General features: G+C 32.8%; 1 protein-coding gene across 4 annotated transcripts in view; it reads right to left on the bottom strand.

Moving 5' to 3' along the window:
- Positions 1-8,114: 8,114 nt before the first annotated feature.
- LOC137807634 (protein ENHANCED DISEASE RESISTANCE 2-like) overlaps positions 8,115-23,387 on the bottom strand; it is a 44,442-nt gene continuing 29,169 nt past the window's right edge. For all 4 annotated transcript variants that reach the window (XR_011080564.1, XR_011080563.1, XM_068608360.1 and 1 more), the window contains 4 exons: positions 10,405-10,548; positions 10,225-10,320; positions 9,098-9,199; positions 8,115-8,467 (listed from right to left, as the gene is read on the bottom strand). Coding sequence is in view for 2 of the 4 variants with exons in the window: in XM_068608360.1 (XP_068464461.1) it covers positions 8,369-8,467; positions 9,098-9,199; positions 10,225-10,320; positions 10,405-10,548 (441 nt within the window). In the remaining 2 variants the exon portion in view is untranslated. The remainder of the gene's footprint in view (positions 8,468-9,097; positions 9,200-10,224; positions 10,321-10,404; positions 10,549-23,387) is intronic.

Here is a 23,387-nt window from a genome sequence, read left to right as displayed (position 1 = left end):
AAAATTGACTTTTTTCACACAATTATTTAACTTTGAAACATATGGTCAATATGTAATGAATTACTTAAAAAAAAACTATTGATTGATATAGAAATTTATAAAATTTTGAGATTTTAAAGTTAAACTTAATTAATTTTCTTCAGTAAAACAAAAAAAAATCTTATAAAATTCTCAAAACTTTTCTTCATTGATTATACTTTGTTTATGAAGTAATTTAGTTGGTAATGTGACAATTTTATAGGACTCCAAATGGTTAGTTTTGGGATGTGGTTTGGATTTTTTAATACTCAACAAAAGACATAGAAACCCAAAAGATTGTCGGGAACTATCTGACTTCTCGAGGAGAATCGAGAGAATCGGAGAGTACATTATTTTAAGAAAAAGTTTAAACAAAAATATATTATTTACTTTATCTTGTATTAAAAATATATAAAATCTTTACTATGATTTTTTTCCTGAAAAATTCTAAGACTTTAAAAAAAAATTATTGAAAAAAATATATTGTAAAACTTCAAAAAAAAAAAAACCATCTTAAGATCAGAAGTTTAGATTAACATCTTATACTATATGGGTTGTTTATGCACCCATATACCCTGTGTTTATTGTATGAGTTAATGTCTTATATTATATAAATTATATAAAGATAGAACATTCAAGCATTAGATTAATTAAATGTCTTTACAAACTACTTTGTATGGCAGCCTAAAACTCCATGGACATTTTTACATGAAATGGTGACTTTAATTCTCAAGTTTTGTTTTTCCACAATTAACTAGTTTCATGGAGATTTCATTGACAATATTTGAGATGTGTCTTATAATTTATTTTATGAACTTTTTAAATTGCTCTGATCATTTTAAATTTTTTTTTTTTTAAATATAATCATGTTTTAATTATTTATTATGATATTTTTCTCAAAATATTTTAATTTTAAACATTTTTTTACTTTTAATTATACTATTAAGAGTGCACTTTTATTTTAAAAAATTATTAAAAAATTAATAAAATTTATTACTTATCTCCTTCTGGAAGTAGCCTTGCAACTACAAGTCTACAAAGTATACGGTATTTGTATTTGTTCCGTTAAGGGAAATACTTTTCAATACTGAAAACGTGTTATGTTGTGTTCTTAATTGTGCAATCTTTTTGGAGCAATAGTTAGTTCAAATTTCAGTGTCCATGTTCTTGTCAAGATTTTTTTTATGTTTTTTTTGGATGAAAACCGAACCAAAGAATGCGATAGTAATTTGAAAATTTAAATATTTTTAGTTGAGTATCAATTAAAAGTGTTGATGTTATTGACTTAAAGTTTTTATATTTTTTATTTAAGTTTTGATGATTTTAACATTAATTGAGATTAGGTTGTCTTTACATTTTATTGTCATGGTTTATATGTCTTTATATTGAAAAATATAAAAAGGAAAATTGGTTTAATTAAATTTGAATTTTATTATAAATTTAAATATTTTTAATTTAATTTCTGTTAAAAATATTGTTCAAGTATTACATATTGTACTAAATGAACCCTACTTAGCATCAAGCATGTGTTCAAGACTATTCATGATTTTTCCTAGATTTGCTTCACTAGAACCATGAAAATATAAAGAACCAGCTAATTATGAAATTGTGATGAGGATTTGACATATTTGGAATAAAGTACACCAAGTATTGAGCTTTTATGTTTATTGAATATGCATAAACAATAGGAGAGGATCAATTACTAACAACTTAGGCCAACTTTAAAAAAATAAACAAAAACATTAATATGGGGAACAACCGTCCAAAAGCATACCAAATAAGATACACTTAATATAAATACAATATTAAAATAAGTTTATATATATAGCTAAATTCAACCAATACATTTAAAACTACACAAATCAATCAGTTGGAAGAAATCCTAATTAATTAGGTAGTGTTTATTTTTGCGGATGGTTTTCGAGTCTGGATGGACGAGCGAGTGAGTAATATGTTTGGTTTCTTCTCTTATGTGCGAAGATTAGCGATAATGGAGAGTAGAACAAATGTTATTTTACATACATATATCCTCACTGTCATCTCATGTTTTCATAGTTCAGAAAGAGCAACTTTGTCATAAAAAAATAAGATTAAAATCAATTTTCTATATCCTGTAAACACAACGAAAATCGATTTTTCATTTTTTTTTAGTAGAATCGATTTTATTTCATATTGTTTTTCTTGAAGAATCTATTTCAATTCCCACTATATTTTGTTTGGATGTTTGAACCATAATTGATTCTTCCTTATTTTGGAGAACAAAGAATCGATTTGGTATTTTTGTATTCTTCACGTTAAAAGTCTTTTGATCCTCTCACACCACCAACTTTAATTCATTCACGGTAAACACAACGAAAATCAATTTTTCATTCTTTTCTTTTTTTTATCTTATTTTTGAAAATCGAAAACCAATATTCAAGTTAAAATAAGTTTATATATATACCCAAATTCAACCAATACATTTAAAACTACACACATCAGGATCAGTTGGAACAAACCCTAATTAATTAGGCAGTGTTTGTTTCTGCAGATAGTTTTCGAGCCCGAATGGGGGACCGAGTGAGTAATATGTTTGGTTTCAGTGAGTTGAGGGTATGAGTAAGAATGGACGAGTGGATGAGATGAATATTGGTTTCTTCTCTCATGTGCGAGGATTAGCGATGATGGAGAGTAGAACAAATGTTATTTTACATACATATCCTCGCTGTCATCTCATGTTTTCGTAGTTCTGAAAAAGCAACTTTATCATTAAAAAATAAGATTAAAATTGATTTTCTATTCCCTGTAAACACAACGGAAATCGATTTTCTATTCCTTGTAAACACAACGGAAATCAATTTTTCATTCTTTTTTTTTAGTTGAATCGATTTTATTTCATATTGTTTTTCTTGGTGAATCTATTTGAGCTCCCACTATATTTTGTTTGAATGTTTGAACTATAATCGATTCTTCCTTATTTTGGAGAAGAAAGAATGAATTTGGTATTTTTGTGTTGTTCACATTAAAAGTCTTTCAATTCTCTCACACCACCAACTTCAATTCATTCCCATTTTCCATTATTTTCCATTATATATTAAAATAATTTTAAATTATATTGACTTTTTATAATAATAATAATAATAATTATTATTATTAATATTATTATATATAAATTATTTTTATTACTATTATTAATATAATTATATATATACAATATAAAAAATTAATATATTAAATATTACATAAATTTATGTAACAAATATATTTAATTACACTATTAATAATAACATATAATTATAAATAATGAATTTATATAAATACTTTTTTTTTAAAAATGTCATAATTCATTATTCAAATTTTTTAATAACAAGGGTATTGTAAATTTATATTTTACACCTTTAAAATAATTTATAAATTCACACTCAATTATCAAATCACTCACAAACTTCAATAAATCATCCTCACCAATCTACTCTAACATCCTTGATCCAAACAACCTCACACACTCTCCTAAATCCTCTTAAATCTTCACCTATCCACTCCCTCAAATCCTTAAGAATTTCCTCTTCAATCCAAACACACCATTAGTGTATTATGGAGATGCCAAATATTCGTGCACACATGCGCACTATAATTTTTTACTGTATTCTTCAAAATAATTAACAACATTGTCTAGCAATTATTATAAAATAATAATGTAAAAAATACTATTAAAAGATAATTGAATTTAGTTGGTTACGTGTCAAAATTATTGAATTGTAAGTTATGTATGATATATGAATTGAAGTTATAAATTTGGGATGATTTGTGACATAATTTGATATGATGTATTCAATATTAAAATCTATAAAAAAATATTGACTTCATCGATGATATAAGTCACATAGACTAAGACATGTCTAACACACTATAAGTTGTGAGAAACATGTCTGACAAATTAAGGTTGTGAGAAGCTTAATGAGGTTTATTATATACTTGACACATTATAAGTTTTGAATATTTGATGCCTTAAATATGGAGCCAAAGTATAATAAAATGGTAAAGATGTTAGTATATGATATGACTTGCTTAATACATGTCTTTCAAAAATGTGTCAATAGATATTATCTAAAGGATACTCTTGATGTGTTGACCCATTTATGATTCACACTAGTGCAAAAATTACATTTTACATTGGTTACTTTAGACTTAGTACAACGATTTTGTTATCGATGTAAATATCAACGATGTAGAAAATAGATCATATTTTACATTGATTTTTTAACCTATGTAATATATACAAATATTACATCGAATTTAAAAAGTAACCGATATAAAATAACAAATTTATTATGTAATATTAGGGATATTACACCGATTTTATAAAACAATTGTTGAAATATGTATCAGAATTGGGATATTACATCGATTATATAGGACAACCGTTGTAATATGTACCTATTACACCGATTCTATAGATTAATCGCGGTAATATGTCAATTTTTACATGGTTAATGCATGAATCACTGTAATATGTTATGTTTTTTAAATTATATTTATTTCCCAACCTATAATGTTAAACAAAATATCAAAATGCCAATAAATAAATTTTTGTATTTATCCAAACATAAGAATAATAAATCGTTCAAATCAAAACTTAGAAAAATAAAGTAAAATATAAGACGTAATCAAACTAATGAAAAGAAAATGCCTAATCAAATTCTAAACTATAACAAGTTTTTATCTCTAATGTGTATAAAATGTTTAGTCCATTCATGACGAGTTTATTCAATTGTGTATGTGTCAATCGACTTACTCTATGTGAAAAATTAAAATACGAAATAGATATTAGTCTTCATAATAACATACGAAACTTCTAATAACCTTTTTCAAAATATGTAAAGTGTCTTATTACCAACTCCCAAACATCAACAATGTATGGTCACATCCAATGCATGACATAATAGCCACATTCAAAACTTCTTGTTGCTTATTACATTATAATATATGAAAATGAACAAAGTTAATTTATTGAACAACTAAAAAAAACAAAAATTTAATAGTTTTAATGAAAAACTAAATACCTTAGGATAAACTTAATGGATATTATGTGATGATGAAGTGGACTTTAGTCTAAAATATTGCATGCATTAATGACACTAAAAAGTAATTTACAATACATTATATAAAGTACAATAACATATTATTTCTCAATTAAAACATACTCTTGTACTTCAACCTTCATATTTGCACGTTTTCTATGCAATGGACAAAATCACACTAGAGTATTGTCTATAGGTCAAATAAACATCAATTGTCAATGAGACCTAAAATAGCCAATTGATTAGCCGTGTTCTTTGAATTATGTAACATTTAACTGTAACAATTTTTATTTACCCATTAATAAAAGAGGCCATATAAATCTTCTCCCATGATTCATGACTTCATAATTATAGACATTCTATTTTTTTTATTTCCATATTTTTTTTTTAGATTGTGGTTCAAGAAAACAATAAATATCAACCTGCTCCACATTAATAATTAATTGATTATATATCTACATTATTAATATAAATATCAATGATAATAATTAATCTTCTTAAATTCTAAGTACTAAACTTTAAACCGAAAATAAATGTGTATTAATTAGATGATGCGTATGATGAACTCTAATGGATATTTTATGAATAATAAATTACCATTGAATTGTGGTATTATGATGATGTTTCTTAAGTTATGAATGGACTTATATATGAACGTAGTTAAATACAACAGTTATGTTTGAAAAGGCTGGAAATAAACTTTGGTGTTAGGTTTATTTTGAATTGTTATAAAAGACTTCTTTCCAATGTATTATTTATTTTAATTGTTATAAAGACTTTTCTCGAATGTATTTTTTTTAAGTGTTATATATTTAACTATTTTTTTTAAATCTAGACAATTATATAAAAGAATGCACATTTTTTTAATTATTTTTATATATTTTTTTAATTAAACAATTTTATCCTTTAACAAATATTTTTTTATTTAATAAAATATATAACTATATGATCTCTCTACTCATACTTTATTATATAATTTATTCACTTAAAAATAATTACAACATACATTTTTTTAATTTTTTTTCCAAAACTATATCATTTTAATATAATAATAAAAATACAGACACACTACCTTCATTCATATATATATATATATATATATATATATATATACACGTATAACTGTTTTTTGTTTATGTATAGTAAAAAGCATAAAGTGATTTTTTTTTTCTTGTAAAACCCTATTTAGAATTAATCTCCTTAATAGTATTATTTGAGATTTAATTTCCTGGAATAAAAAATAAAGGTGAGAATTTGATTTTTAAAAATTGAATTTTCATCATGAATATAAATGATGCTATATAAAAAAATAAAAAAACTAGTTAGAATTATATTTTTCAGAGACTAGATTCCGATGAGTCATTAAGTGACTTTTTTTCGCTTTTCTTTATTATCAGAAAAAAATATATCTCCAGAATTCGATTCTCCAAAAACTAAATTTTGAAAATTCTTTTTTAAGAATAAATAGTGCTAGAAAATTAAATCTAAAAATTGATGTTATCTAAAAAATTAATTAAAAAAATTGACTTTAAAAAAAGTCGTATTTCATTTAAGACCAACTTAAGGTAATATCTTGAATCTGACTTATTTATTTCTTATTGTAGTTGTACTTCGTTTTTAAGTGGCCTAATATGTTAATAATACAAAGAGAACAGATTTATCATGCAATCAAATTTATAATCTAATTTGTGATCATTATTTCCATAACAATATTAAAGTATTTTTAATGTAATAAATAATTGAAGGTTAATTAACTTATTTAATTGTACTATATTTTCCTTTTATAACTATTTTATATTATTCTTTGTATTATATTTTTTAATTGCAGATAACAAATATAATTAAATAAATGCATTGAATTTGTATTGAGATAGTACAAAACTTAAATGTAATAATAGTATTTTTTATTATTAAGTCAGTAAAATTTAAGACTATATTGTTAGTCACTCAAATAAAAGAAAATCTCATTTTTTTTTTACCTTAAATTTAGTAAAATATGATTTTAATCTTACAGAATGGACTAAATACAGCTTTTAAGGACTAAACTATTTTTTTTTTCATTTTAAGAAACTAGAAAACAGTTTTTAAAATTTTAGGTACCCAAAATCATAAGTATATTAAATTTTAAGGGCTACAAATATAATTAAGCTTAATAATACTAATAAATAAATCAATTTACAGTAAACTAATATTTTAATATTTCTTTTTAAACTTATTATTTTTATCGTTTTTATAACTCTATTATTTATTATTGACTGCATTGAAGCAAATAAAAATATAATTAATCAAGTTTATTAAGATATGATAGTGTAAAAGTAACATGATCAATTGTATTTTTACTCTTTTTACCTTTTTAAGAAAAATAAACATTTTTTTTAAAACACAAGTTTTAAACAAAAGATGGAAGAAGGATGATGCATAGGTTCTTGAAAAGTTCTTCAGACCATATTTAGTTATCGAAAAATCTTCAAGTTTCACTAATTAATTTGGATTTTAAGTATTCTTCTCAATTACTTCTAGTCTCGAATATTATGTTCATGATGCGTAAGAGTTTGAATGAAACCAGATTCTACAATATAACATGAAAAATGGAGTTCCATTTTATTTTTCTTCCTATAAGCAGATTCTACAAAATACATTCAAAAAATGGAGTTTGAATGTATTTTGTTTAGTTTTGAATTATATTGATTATTTTGGATTTTCAAATTCGGAAAAAAATAATTTTGAAATTTTTAACTACATCATCCTAAGACTGACATGTAATTAGTTAACTACATCATCCTAATTTCACAAATTTTAATTCCTTTGATGTTGAGTTATTTATTCCTATCCTTTCAGTGAAGACAAATTATCCCAAGTTAATACATCATCCTCTATAGTTTTCTTCTTTTTCATCGGACCATATTCCCTTCATTTTTAAAAGAGTTGAACTTTTATTTTTGGTGTAAAAACCTTGTAGGAAATCTTGCTAATCAAGTGGTTCGAAGAGAAAAATATGTTGGATAAAGTAAAAAATACAGTGAAGAGAAAGGCGAGTTAGCAGCAGAAATATTGTATTTCTTCCATCTACTGTTTTTCTTTCCATCTATAAAAATGGCCTATTTTATGATCTACAAATAAACTGAGTGAACTTATCAGGGGAAACAAAATTAGATGAGAGGCCTGGGAGAAATGAAAAGAAACAGAAACTGAAGTATCTCACAAAATTCACTCATTTTTTATTTGAATCCCCTGTGTAAATTAGAGTGACAACAATGAATCAACTGATATAATATTCCTGGAACAACGGTTTAATCGGACAGTTCCAATGGTACAGCAGATTCAGGTTTCAAACGGTTTAATCGGACTGTTCCAAGAATATACTCCGGCAGCTCCGACTCTTCTTTTGCCTGCAAGTATGGCATCAGTTAATACCTGAACTACTCGAAAATTGAGATGCACAAGTTGATGAACATTCTAAGTTTCAGAAGTGAATGCACAAACAGTTGATGTAAAAGAATCATGGAGGAGTTGACTCCTTCGTCATTCCTAATATACAGAAACTTGTAGAAATTAAAGAAGATTTCCCTCAATTGCTTACTTCGTTTGAAAGTGATATTAACATAATCAGCTCACCACCTTCCTTATTAGAAAAATCCAGTTTTGCAAACCTTTTTCTCTCAGTCGTCCTTATATGATATTAATGGTATATGTTATTTGTATACGCCAGCTATAGCACAAATCATAAGTAGTATGTCTGAGAGTAATGACAGAAGAGGAATATACTTTAGAAAGGGAGAAAATCCTCTGCATAACAACCAACTGATTTTTCCTTTAACCAAATCTTATCCCAAAAACTAGAAGAAAGATAGACACCCTTTAAATTAGACTATCCCTCTGCAAACAATTACACCCGAAAATTGCAGAAATAGCAGTCATATAAATTGAAACTTCATCACTTTAGCCAAAAAGGAATAAAAAAAGATGACACCATAAGAAGATTGTTTGTCCGTAAATTTTATTAACAGAAAGGCACAAACCTCTATCAAAATTGCAAGGTCGACAACAAGATTTGTAACGTATCCCAGGACCAGGCCTATGACACTTCTGGCTACAGAAGATGATCCAATGTCCACATCAATCTGTATATTACGGAAAAATAGCAAAACAGTGTGATTTACCAGACAACATGAAAATGGCAGCAAAGTTACCGAAGACTGAAGTTCAATTCTACAATCAACTAGAATATTATTGCATGCGCTTTCAACAGTAATAAATGAGAATCTTCAACAACTAGAAAAATTAAAATTAAAATTTCAGAATAAAGGTTAAGCCAGAGCCAACAGTTGTGGTACGGGAAACCTAAAACTAATGAGATTATCTATATTTATATTAACATGCTATTCTCGTTTTGCATTTGAATGATTGCATTCAAGGAGCAGACAAAATACAAAAAATATCTGATCTACAACAACCAAAACTCATCCTCCCCCAGAAGCTGTACCGAAAATTTGGTCATAGAAACCGAGAGCTATGAATTGTTAGAGTGATAATTTCACCTAGTAGTATGTTCCAACTCATCAGCAAGAGTTGTAAAGATAAAAAAGACAAGTACAATAACAATATTTGCCATGATACATGAGCTTATTCTACTTGAATTTAATATGGTTTAGTTTTCATCACCATACTATATTTTTGTTAGCAAGGATTAAAGATGAAAAAATGTTGCGAAGTGAGTGGAAAGAAAGTAGCCATTAATGTGAATCTGTGCGTGTGTGTCTTCTTAATTTAACGGGAGTGGTTTTCTAAGGTGGAAACTGGGATATGGGTAAGGAATGGCAGGTGTATGCTGATTGAATAATCCTCATATGCAATGTAATGTAAGTATAAAAGTGCACAAGAAGTTCATCAACAAACACGAAACAAATAATTACCATAGCAAAATGCAATATTCTGAAACTATAATTAATAGAAGAGTCAATAGAACAGGTAAAAATACCAGTGATATAGTATTACATAGAAACAAGCCAGAGAATTTACTTAAAAATGTTTCTCTATTACATTCGAGAATCAGCATAAACAGGCTTGACTTCTTAACTTGAGATTCTAAGGCCATCAAAAGATAAAAGCTCAAGTCAAATGGGAAAAATTTCTAAGGTAGCATTACCTCCAAAAAATTATCTTGTCTAAAGTATTTACAGGTTACGGCTTTTCCCAAGAGGCAAGCTTTGGTTCCTACAGCTCTCTTGACCATCCAATATCCCTGTATCAATTGAAAAGTATTATCTCACAAATGCTATCACTCATCAAACATAGAATGTATAAAAATTCATCGAGGATCACACACCTCAACTATACTAGGAATAAGCTTGAATCTCGAGTCCCGAAACGCATCACTTCCACCAACAAACTTAGCTAACAAAGAATTTTTATTTATAGGTCTGTCAGCTGCATAATACAGAACCAGACTGTAGTTTGGCTTAGCAGGAACCTGAATTTGATTACAAACAAAAAATAAGTCTTTCAATGAGAAGCAGATATGTGGCATAAACAAACGCTCCAATGCACTTTATCTATATACATAAACTACAGACAAAGTTTCTCTTGAGCCGTTGAGAGATCTATCATTGTGGATTTCAGAGAATGAGTAATTAAGACAGAAGCACATGTCACACACTATTCATGATTTCAATCAAATAACTTTTCAGCTTTTGGCATCACATTTATGCTTACTTACTAAGTTAAAAAGAAGGGCAGTAAAACCTTCCAATTTACTTGTTGGTCAAAGTTGAGAGCCTTGACACTGTACTAATAGTAAAGCTACTCAATTCTTCATTCAATGTCAAAAGCTATAATATGCTAGCAGTAGACTTTTAAAACTAGGTATAACCAGAAAAAAGGATGACAGTTGAGAAAAACATAAGAATCACTTGGACAATAATGTTAAACAGTAGGCAAGGATCAAACAGAATTTATTATCCTTTGAAACTCTTTTATTAAAAACAAAAAATATAAAACAATAATAAAATTGCAACATGACCACTTCCATTATAGCTCAGGGAGTTTGAAACTTGATAAACAATCACCCCGGACTCAACACTTAAATAGTTGTTACTGTAAAATGAAGAGTAGTATATCAGGCTTCTAATGTGTAAATTTTGTATTAGAAGAGCAGTTATTCAACCGTCTCTTGGGCAGTTAGTTGTTAGAAAAGGAGTTAAATCAGTTAGACAACTGAGATTAGGTTATGTTAAGTCAATTACACAACTAACTAAAGGCTGTTAATACAGGCAGTTACACTTTACACACCTCTGTCACTATGACGACAGTACTGATCCTATTTTTATTTATTTATTTATTTTTTTATCAGCAAAGAATGAAATTAAATTAAGAGGGATACAAAAGGGGTATCCCACCCTTTTACATAAACCAAATCACATTAAGAATCACCAAGAATAAAGAGATGAACAAACACCCCAGAAGCAATAGATAGATAATGTTTGCTGCATAAGCTAGACATCCTATTCCAGCTAGCACCGTGCTCGTATTGGAATGCTATAAGCACTGCAAACTACAGCTACAAAACCATCAAAATACACCAAAATATAGGTTATCTCCACCACCTCATTGACATTCCTTCTACCCAGCTTGCAGTGGCACGATTGTAGCACTTGTCACAGAATTAATCACTTCAATGCAGCAACTTCCATTCGCTCCTTTTTGGACTTTGGCTTCCCCCTGTTTGCTCCTTTTAAGCTCACTTTTATCAGAAACCAAATTCCTACTTGCCAGGGTCCATCTCGCACTTAGATTGGTTGGAGTTTACAACTTCGACTTACATCCCCCAACATGTCTAAATCCCCACCACAACCTCTACTGCTACCATCCACATGTGAGACCACTAGTTGATCAGCAAACACACTTAGGGATTTCCACAACAACCAAAACACCACATAAAAAACACAGTTTTTGTTTCCTGCAATAAGAACCCTGAACCAGCATACACCCTGCCTCTATTGGTCTGTTATAAGATACATCAAAACAGAATCCTCCATCAAGTCCTTAACATTCCTTTTGACTCCCTTGCATACAAGCACATATGTCCTTTCCATCTTGCACCAGCTGCAGGCCGTGACAAACCCACAAACACCTCCAACCAACTATAAATCCAAAAAAGGCCGAAGTCTTAAGACTCTTGGCATCTGGGAATCCTAATTATAACTTCTAATGCAAAACATTGGATTAAGAATCCAGTCCACGAAAGAATAAGTAAAGGAATGCACCTTGTGCTTCATCTAAAGCCAGGATTTGAGTTGAGCCTTCTGAAACACCTCCTCCACATCTACTAGCCCTTTTTGAATACAATCAGGTTCCTTTGGTCCCAGATACACCTAATAACAGATACCCAAACACCTTTCCATACCAGGTTTTGCTTCTTGCTAGCATTGCTCAGATGAAAACTCATAAAGTGCAGATTTAAATCATTCTGTTGAACAGAAGAGATACCTATCCATTTGAAGCACAAGGACCATACCCATTGTGCGTATTTACACTCCAAGAAGATATGTTGACAAGACTCCTCCTTAAGCTGACACATTGCACATAACGTAGATTCCATCATCACCCCTCTCCTACTCAAACTCACCCTTGTTGGGATTCTATCCAGCAGCACTCTCCAAGCTGTCACGATCACATTTGGGAATGCCTTAGTCTTCCAAAGGAAATTAAACACATCGGATTGGGTTCCACGAGACTACTTGGCAAGGCACTCATAAGCAGAATTCACAGAAAAAAGGCCTGGTTCTTCCTTCCCCCACACCTGCACATCCACATCATTCCTTCTCATTAGTGCCCCTGGTAGCAGTGTAAAGAGGTCTGCTTCCAGTGATGATTCCCACGCAAACCTGGCACGCCTCCATGTCAGCCTCCATCTCCAATCCAAATTAATCCACACGCCAACTTCACCCACTGTTTGCCCCTGGTTTAAGGATAGGGAGAACAGTCTAGGAAACAAGGATTTGAGATCAGAGCTCCCAACCCACACCTCCTCCCAGAACTTTACTTTGTCTCCACACCCTAGTTTCCTACTTAGTTCTTCTTGAAACCATCCTTTTCCTCCTCCCTCCTTGCACACTTTATAGAGATCTTTCCACCACCAAGATTGGAGTTTGACTAGTGAATGGACGTTTCCAGGCTCCAACCCATACTTTGAGTCCAATAACTCCTTCCACCTTCCCTCCTCTTAAGAGATACAACGCCATCTCCATTTAGCTAGGAGAGCATGGTTTAACTTTCGTATTTCTCTTAAACCCAATCCTCCCTCCTCTTTAGGTTTGCACGCATCTTCCCAACTAACCCAGCAAATTGGCTTGCTTTCTTTTCCCCAACCCCACAAGAATCTCCTTTGGATAGAGGTAATCCTTTTACAGACTGAGTCAGGGGCTTTGAAAAGGGAGAGATAATACAGAGGTATAGCAGATATGACAGAGTTGATAAGACAAATTCTCCCTGCCATGGATAAAAATCTCCCTTTTAACTTGTTAACGACCGGATCCCAGAACTGCTTCTTCCTGGGGTTACCTCCCACTTCAAGGCCCAGATATTTAAACGGTACTCCCATTTGTTCGCAGTTCAACGTCTTTGTATAACATGCTACATCACTACTTTGAACATTGATGCCTGCAAGCTTTGACTTATGGAAGTTGATCTTCAACCCTGAGGCTAATTCAAACCCCCTTAGGATGACCTTCAAGGTTACCACGTTGTTGAAGGAGTCTTCACATAGAAAAATAGTGTCATCCGCAAACTGGAGGATCCACACCTCAATCTCCTTCCTTCCAAACTTGAGCCCCGTCAGTAAAGTGGTTTTGCTAGCACTTCTAACTATCCCAACAAGGCCTTCAGCTACAACTAGGAAAAGGAAGGGTGCAAGTGGGTCTCCTTGCCTTAACCCTCTAGTCGGCTTGAATTCCTCCGTAGGGCTCCCATTGACTAACACAGACACAGTGGCGAATTCCAGACATCCTCTAATCCATGCGATCCAGAGGTTGTGAAACCCCATCTTGGATAGCATATCATATAAGAACGCCCATCTAACCGAGTCATATGCTTTTTCGAAGTCTACTTTTAGGCACAACCCTCTTCTCCCACTCCTCCTTAAATCCTCAACAACTTCATTGGCCATAAGAACACTGTCTAAGATCCCTCTTCCTTTCACAAAGGCTGATTGGCATTCATCTATCAAAGAGGGCAACACCTTCTTCATTCTACTAGCTAAAACCTTCGAAATAATCTTGTACATAGCTCCAACTAATGAGATGGGTCTATATTGCTCGAGCTTGGACGAGTCCCTAACTTTAGGAACCAAAGCTATGAAAGAGGCGTTACAGCCCTTCGGGATACATCCGATGTGTTATAGTTAGAATTCAGCTTATACATTAAACCATGCAACAATATTATGTTTTTACCCTCTCAAATTCACCAAATTTAACCAACGAACATGCACTATACTGAGGTGGATCTCATCAGGAACACATCTTGCAGAATCTGCATTAGTATATGTTGCATAATCAGGAGAATTATGCTGTAATTAAGTGCAGATTCCATTTTAAATTTATTAGGACAGATTTGTTAGTGATTTGATTTTATTAGATTTGTACAGCTTTAAACAACCATTATAATTGTATTTCATTACCTTTTTTTTTTTTCCTTAATTAGGTTGTAAAACAATCTATAAATAGAGACTATAATCACATTTGTAATACGCATAAAAAATATATTCCATCTATTTCTTTCTATTCCTTTCAACTTGGTATTAAAGCTCCTGATCTGGGAGACGGTTTCTGCAATCTTTTGGCAGCCTTCATTGCTGCAAATACTTCTCTAAACAGCTTTCATTGCTGTAACTTTTCTTCTCTTCCACTGATCAATAATACCATTTCCGACCACCGCCTCCAACCACGTCTGACCACCGACGACCACGTCCGACGACCACTGCTGACCTCCGCCGCCGCCTGCTACCGCCGACCCACGTTGACCGCTGCTGCCGGAATTTTTTTTTCCCAGCACAAACAAAATCACCACCAGTTTTGTCTTATTTCGGTCAACTCTTACCAATGTCGACTAACAATACAACCTCTCTTAGCTCCAATGATTTGCCGATGTTGCAAAGCAGCTATCGTCTTGATGGAAACAACTACCTACAATGGAAGTTGGTTCGTGCTACTCCCAAAAGAAGGAAGAAATTGAATCACCTAGAAGGGAACCCTCCAGCCAAAACTGATTCTAAATATGAAGACTGGGACGATGAAGACTCTCTTATCATGACCTGGTTATGGAATTCTATGACGCCAGAGATTAGCCGAAATTGTATGGTGATTTGGGAAAACCTTTGTCAAACATACTCTATGAAAAAAGATACTGCAGCATGGTACGAGATAGAAAACAAGATATTTCATACCAGCCAAGGGAGCCTTTCAGTAACAAACTACTAAGGTATGTTGAATGGTTTATGGATCGAATTAGATCAATATCAAAATTTGAAGATGAAGTGCACAAATGACTCTATTGCACTAACACAATTTCTTGAAAGGGTACGCATATTTAATTTCTTTCTGGATTGAACCCTGAATTTGATCCAATTAGGATTCAGATTTTGGGAAAGGAAAAATTCCCTTCTCTCTCCGAGGTTTTGTCTCTGTTAATCTTGTGTATAGAAGAAACTCTTTGGATGACCAATTTCTGGAGTTTATATTAACTAAGGAACAAAGTCACCCTCGTTAGGCGCATCTTTAGAAGCACACATATAAGATGTGCTAGAAGTACTAGGAGTAAAGAGTGGTATTAGTATGGGATAGTTTCTATATGAAAGAGGAAAAGGTTGATTCTAAAGACTTGAAAGACCCAACTTCCATAGAACTCACCCCTTGAAGTTAGGGATCCATGTAAAAGGATTTAATTTCATCACAAGTAACATCCATAGAGGTAAAAACGTTTGACTTAGAGGATGGTAACAATGATATCCATTTTTATCAGAGGCATAACCAATGAATATGCATTTAATAGCTCTAGGATCTAACTTTCGACGAAAGTAATTATGAATATGGACAAACACTACGCATCAAAAAACCCAATTGTGAAGGCCTAAGAGAAAAGGAACATATGGAATAAAGGAAGACATAGATTCAATTGGACCAAGTACATATAGAATCCGAGAGAGTAATTGGTTGACAAGATAGGCAATAGTGACGACAACCTTTCCTCAATAAGATTTAGATACATAGAGAAAGGCTGGTGTCATTTCAAGAAGATGTTTGTTTATCTTTCAACAATGTCATTTTGTTGTGGTGTATCCACACATGTGAATTCATGAACAATACTATTTTCCGGAAAGAAAATAGATGTCATGATTTATATATTCCCTTTCATTATCAAAACACAAACATTTAATTATCTTTCCAATTTATGTTAATCAAACGGAAGAATTTTACACAGTAGAAACTTCGGATTTCTCTCTCATAGGAAAAATCTATGTAACACGAGTACAATGATCAATAAAAGTAACAAACCATTTAGAATCAAATATACTAGAGTTTTATGTATTAGACATTATGAATCAAATCGAAAGGATAAACACTTTTTGTCTTACTAGTAGGAAATGTGGCACGATAGTGCTTTGCAAATTATCAAACTTAAATAACTGACCATACTGTTTGGAAAATATAGAAAGAAATATAGACTTTAGAACATATAAGACATATGTCCTAAACGAGGATGGAGAAACCAAATTTAAGAGGATTCTAAAGTAGTTTTTTGTCTATCCTTAGTTCCTAAATCTTCAAGCCAATGCAACCCCTGTTGTTACTTAATAGTTCCTATCATCCTTTCCGTGGCAAGATCCTAAAAGACACAATGAGAGAAAGGTTCCAAAATAGTTTAGGTCATAAGTTTGTGAATAGAAATAAGGTTATTATAAAGTTTTGGAACATGAGGGTGATATGAACGATCGTGTGTAGAAGTGTCTAGGTCCTCTCGTAAGAGATTTCGAAGGACGATTAGGCTTTGGACAAAGGAAACCTTTAGGTGGCTTCCGATTATACCAAGAACAAGAACAATGATAGAGAATTGAGAAAAGGAAACAAACTGCATATATTATTCATATCTCAAATAATAGTTCAATACTCTATTTATAGAGTACTAAATATTATAAAATCCTAACTAACTAAATAAATGATAAAATCCTAATAAAATCCTAACTAATTAAATAAATGATAAAATCCTAACTAATTAAATAAATGATAAAATCCTAATATCTACTAATTAAATCTTAACAACCCAACAATAATATTAATCAAATCCCAAAACTTTAGGATATAACAATGCCCTCCCCTCAACAACATTCTTGCCCTCAAGAATGGAACAATGGGTACTTCGTCTTCAAATGAAATTATCCTTCTTAAGCATATCAGGTGTAGCAATGACGTCACACCCACAGGCAAATCTTCTATAATATCCATCTAAGCCCAAAAACCCTCTTAATTGTTTTAAGGTTTGTGGTAGAGCCCAGCTTACCATGACATTCAAATAGGCAATTATATCAATTATGCACCCATATTTTTTATCCATTTGCGTATCTAATGGATTATGAGTGTTGCCACTACCAATGAGAATATGTAAAGGTCGTTTTTTATGATATCCAACTATTCTCATAGTTCTGAACCCAACCATTATGGTTAATGCGTTGACTGAGATTTTTGGCTTCTTCCTTTGCAATAATTCAGTCACATCACTGAGAGGACTATCATATGAGTCATCTTCCTGCATCTCCATGACGTGAAGCTGTAATTTCTTGTGTACCCTACTATGCTCCATTGAGTAGGGTTCAACACAAAAATAACAAAGGTCTTTGGCCCTACGTTTTGCTATGAACTCCGGTGGGAAGTGGTGTGTTGGTTTGGGTTTAGGGGCCACATTGATTGAAGCAGACGACGATAGAGGCACTGGTGCTGGACCCAAGACTCCCTTGTGGAATTTGGCCATTGAATTGCTTGAATTAGCTCCTTCATACATCTTGGCCAAGGTAAACGCATGTTGTAGAGACTGAGGTCGGAACATTCTTACCATCATCTGGATTTCTTTATTTAATCCACCATGGAAGCACCTTAGAATATGATCATCAGATAACTTCAATCTTGTAATGATTGAATTGAACTCTTCATGATAGGCATCAACTAAAGTCTTTTGTCGTATACGCAACAACTCAACCATGAGATCATCGCCAATTGCACCAAACCCCATGTTGTCATTGGAGAGGCCATGGGACCCTTCTCCTTGAGATTGAGTAAGTAATTCCTGCATGGTCTCTTTTATAGAAAGAATCAAGGTTTCCTTCAACGTATTCGCGAGTTCTAGAAACCTATTATCCATCCTTTGGGAGATTCGATCTTCCATCTTCTTAGCAGCTTGAGCGGAGCGTGTTGAATCTACCATTGAAAGTACCAGAAGGTCCTAGCTGATACCAATTGTTATGAATGATCGTGTGTAGAAGCGTCTAGGTCCTCTCGTAAGAGATTTCGAAGAACGATTAGGCTTTGGACAAAGGGAACCTTTAGGTGGCTTCCGATTATACCAAGAACAAGAACAATGATAGAGAATTGAGAAAAGGAAACAAACTGCATATATTATTCATATCTCAAATAATAGTTCAATACTCTATTTATAGAGTACTAAATATTATAAAATCCTAATAAAATCCTAACTAACTAAATAAATGATAAAATCCTAATAAAATCCTAACTAATTAAATAAATGATAAAATCCTAACTAAATAAATGATAAAATCCTAACTAAATAAATGATAAAATCCTAATATCTACTAATTAAATCTTAACAACCCAACAATAATATTAATCAAATCCCAAAACTTTAGGATATAACATAGGGACACTTAAGGCTGAGAGATACCACAAGAGAAATATGGTCACATTCATTTATTGGGATATAAGTCCCAATGGCAATAATAATGTGGTTACCAGAAAGAGAAACATATAATGTTAAAAGCAGTGATATGGTCTTGTCGCACTTGAGTCTAGAACCCAAAAATCCTTACATATAGTTTTAAAAGAGAATTGGAATTCTTACCATGGTTTAATGATATAATCCATGAGAGTTTTCAGACATTTAACTTATCACGTAGTGCAAAACATTCTTTCTTCAATTGAAGAGAATAAAGGAGTCTTTTCAGAATCTAAAATTGCATGATAAACCTTCTATTAAGAAGTGGGTTAGCCTAATTCATCCTCACAAAATTGGCTTGTAAGGTGAGGATTGCCCCACTTATATACTGTAAGTTAGTTTTATGTTTACTCGATGTTGGATCTCCAAGACACTCCCTCACGCCGAGACATGAACATCTCGTACGCACAACTAGATATTTATAGGTAGTCCAATAGCGGCTCGATAGCGGGTGACACGATAAACCTAACAAACATCACTAGGATAAACTTTACCATATTAGGAAGTGAGTTTCAGAGTAACTCATCCTCACAAAATCGATATGTAAGGTGAGGATTTCCCCAACTTATAAAAAGTAAATTGATCTTATCTTTAGTCAATGCGCTATCTCCAACGCACCCCCTTCAAGACTGTTAGATATTATTAGATATAATTAGATATTATTAGATATAATTAGATATTATTTGATATTATGAGATATTATAGATATTGTTAGATATCTCATATTTATGTAATGGGCTTAGCCCATATGTTTCTTTTTCCTATATAAACATAACCCTATGTGTTCAATATACACAAGGGATTTACCCTATTCTTTCTTTTCCTTTAATATGGTATCTAGAGCATAAGGTTAGAGTTTAGGGTTTAGGGTTCAATTTTTATTGGTGAACCCACTATTCACTGGAATTTTCCAGCCACCACCCTACTGTTTCGCCGGACCTTCACCGGACCTTCGCCGGACCTTCGCCGGACCATCACCGGAACTTCGCCGGAGCCGCCGCCGGAATCTCGCCGGAATCGCTGTCGGAGCCTTCATCTTTGTTGCTCCCGCCAATTAACCGGTGACTGGATTTGTCCTTATCTTTTATGGCTTCTTCCGCTTCCGCTGCCACTATGGCTTCTTCTTCAGTCATTATGCCGGATTCATCTATTTATACTAATTACGTCAATGTTCATCTTTCCATTGACAAATTGGATGGAACCAATTATGACACTTGGGCATCAGATATTAAATTATGGCTTAAGAGTCAAGGTTATGTTGATCATCTTACTCATCCTACTCTTGCTGAAAATGAGGTTGTTCGTTGGTCGAAAATTGATGCTCAATTATGCATTGTTATCAAATCGACCATTCACTCATCTTTAAAACAAATTTTTCGTACCTATGAAACATGTTCAGAAGTTTGGGAACAAGCAAAATTATTATACACCAATGATACTCAACGTCTTTATGGTGTGTGTCAAAATCTTCTCACAATTGTTGCTCCCAAACGTCTTGATGGTACAATGGCAGAATATCTAGGTAAACTTCATGCTCTTCTTCATGATTTTAATGAGTTATTACCTCCTGCCTCTACTCCTTCTCAAGAACTAGAACAAAGATCCAAGTTCTTCATGTTATTGGGTTTACATGGTCTTCCTGATGATTATTCTCACGTTCGTGATCAAACTTTGGGATCTCCTATTGTGCCCAATTTTACTTCCACTTGTTCTACCCTTTTGCGCGTGCCAGGTAAACACACCACTGATATAACATCTCATGTTGATGACTCTTCTGCTTTAGTATCTCAGCATAATGATCGTACTCGCCCTCACAAGCCGGGCAAAGGGCGTCACAAGTGTGACCATTGTGGCAAACTTGGCCACAAAATTGACAGATGTTATGCCTTACATGGTCGTCCTCCTAGATCTGTTACGGTTGCTCAAATTGCCCCTTTGCAACCTTCTACCATGGACCATACTTCAATTGATACCCCAAGCCAACCTGCTATTTTCAATGAATTTCTTAAATGGTATGAGGATCGTCACAACCCTAGTTCCACGGCTTCTGTTGCACATTCAGGTACATCTTTTGTTGGCCTCACTCACTCCACTTCCCATGGCCCTTGGGTTCTAGATTCAGGTGCCACTGATCACATTACTGGTAATAAATCTTTTTTCTCTTCCTTATCTACTACGGGTTATTTACCTTCAGTTCCCATGGCCAATGGATATAGGGTACCATCACATGGTGTTGGTACTATTAATCTTTTTTCATCTTTATCTATTGATAATGTTCTTTATGTCCCTGGGTCTCCATTTAACTTATTATCCATTAGTCGTCTCACTCGTTCCCTTGACTGTGTTATTTCTTTTACCAAAGATTCTGTTACTTTACAGGACCGGAGTTCGGGACGGATGATTGGCACCGGATGTGAGTCTCATGGACTTTATCAACTACAGATCTCTGCACATGTTGGCGCAATTATGGATTCTCCATCTCTCATTCATGCTCGATTGGGTCATCCTAGTCTTGCCAAGATGCAACAGCTTGTTCCAAGTTTGTCTAATGTGTCTACTTTATCGTGTGAGTCGTGTCAGTTAGCACATTCGTAGTTCTTTTCCTCGTAGTGTCTCACAACGTGCTTCATCTCCTTTTGCCTTAGTTCACTCTGACATTTGGGGACCAAGTCGTATTAAGTCTAATTTAGGATTTCAGTATTTTGTTACTTTTATTGATGATTATTCAAGATGTACTTGGGTATTTTTAATGAAAAACCATTCTGAGTTGTTTTCTATATTTCAAATATTTTACAATGAAATTAAAAATCAATTTGGAATTTCCATCCGAATTTTGCGCAGTGATAATGGACGTGAGTATCTTTCTCATTCTTTTAAAAAATTTATGGCTTCTCATGGTATTCTTCATCAAACTTCATGTGCTTATACACCTCAACAAAATGGGGTAGCTGAGCGCAAGAATAGACATCTTGTTGAAACAACTCGTACTATTTTAATCCATGGTGATGTTCCTCAGCGTTTTTGGGGTGATGCTGTTCTTAGTGCATGTTATCTCATTAATCGCATGCCATCTTCAGTTTTAGATAACAAAATTCCTCATTCTATTTTATTTCCACATGACCCTCTCCACTCTTTACCTCCCAAAGTTTTTGGGTCCAAATGTTTTGTTCATAATTTTAGTCCTGGTCTTGATAAATTATCTCCTAAGTCACACAAATGTGTCTTTTTAGGGTTCACTAGATCACAAAAAGGATATAAATGTTTCTCACCGTTTTTAAACCATTATTTTATTTCAGCAGATGTCACCTTCAGTGAATCTTCCCTTTACTTTAAGTCTTGTCCTTCTCCTTCAATTTTTTCATCTAATCAAGTTAATATTCCTCTTGTTGTGCCTAGTGCACCTAACAATTCACCACCGCCGCCAACTCTTCAGGTGTATAGTCGTCGTCAACCGTCTCATCGTCCATCAGCAGACTCTATTCTGGTGCCAACACCTCATCCCCCTCCGGCTCCTATAGTTGAACCTCCGACTGTTGAACCTGATCTTCCTATTGCTATTCGTAAAGGTATACGTTCTACTCGTAATCCCTCTCCACATTATACTGCTTTGAGTTACCATAGACTATCTCAACCCTTTTATACCTGCCTTTCGTCTATTTCTTCTATATCCTTTCCAAAATCTGTAGGTGATGCCTTAGCCCATCCTGGTTGGCGTCAGGCCATGCTTGATGAAATGAATGCGCTTCAGAATAATGGAACTTGGGAACTTGTTCCTTTACCATCTAGGAAATCTGTTGTTGGTTGCAGGTGGATTTTTGCTATCAAAGTTGGTCCTGATGGTACTATTGATCGTCTCAAAGCTCGTCTTGTGGCTAAGGATTATACCCAAATTTTTGGTTTAGACTATGGTGATACTTTTTCTCCAGTAGCAAAGATGGCCTCTGTTCGCTTATTCATAGCTATGGCTGCTCTTCAACAATGGCCTCTTTATCAACTGGATGTTAAGAATGCTTTTCTTAATGGGGATTTGCAGGAAGAAATTTATATGGAGCAACCTCCCGGTTTTGTTGCTCAGGGGGAGTCTTCTGGATTGGTATGTCGTCTTCGCAAATCCTTATATGGCCTCAAGCAGTCTCCTAGGGCTTGGTTTGGAAAATTTAGCAATGTTGTTCAACAATTTGGTATGACTCGCAGTGAAGGCGATCATTCAGTTTTTTATCGTCACTCGAGTGCTGGGTGTATCTATCTTGTAGTATATGTTGATGACATTGTTCTTACAGGCAGTGATCACCATGGCATCTCACAAGTAAAATAACA

The sequence above is a fragment of the Phaseolus vulgaris genome, chromosome 3 (genome assembly GCF_000499845.2).
Source record: "Phaseolus vulgaris cultivar G19833 chromosome 3, P. vulgaris v2.0, whole genome shotgun sequence".
In the NCBI taxonomy this organism is placed as follows: Eukaryota; Viridiplantae; Streptophyta; class Magnoliopsida; order Fabales; family Fabaceae; genus Phaseolus; species Phaseolus vulgaris.
This window is presented reverse-complemented; position numbering and strand designations above follow the sequence as displayed.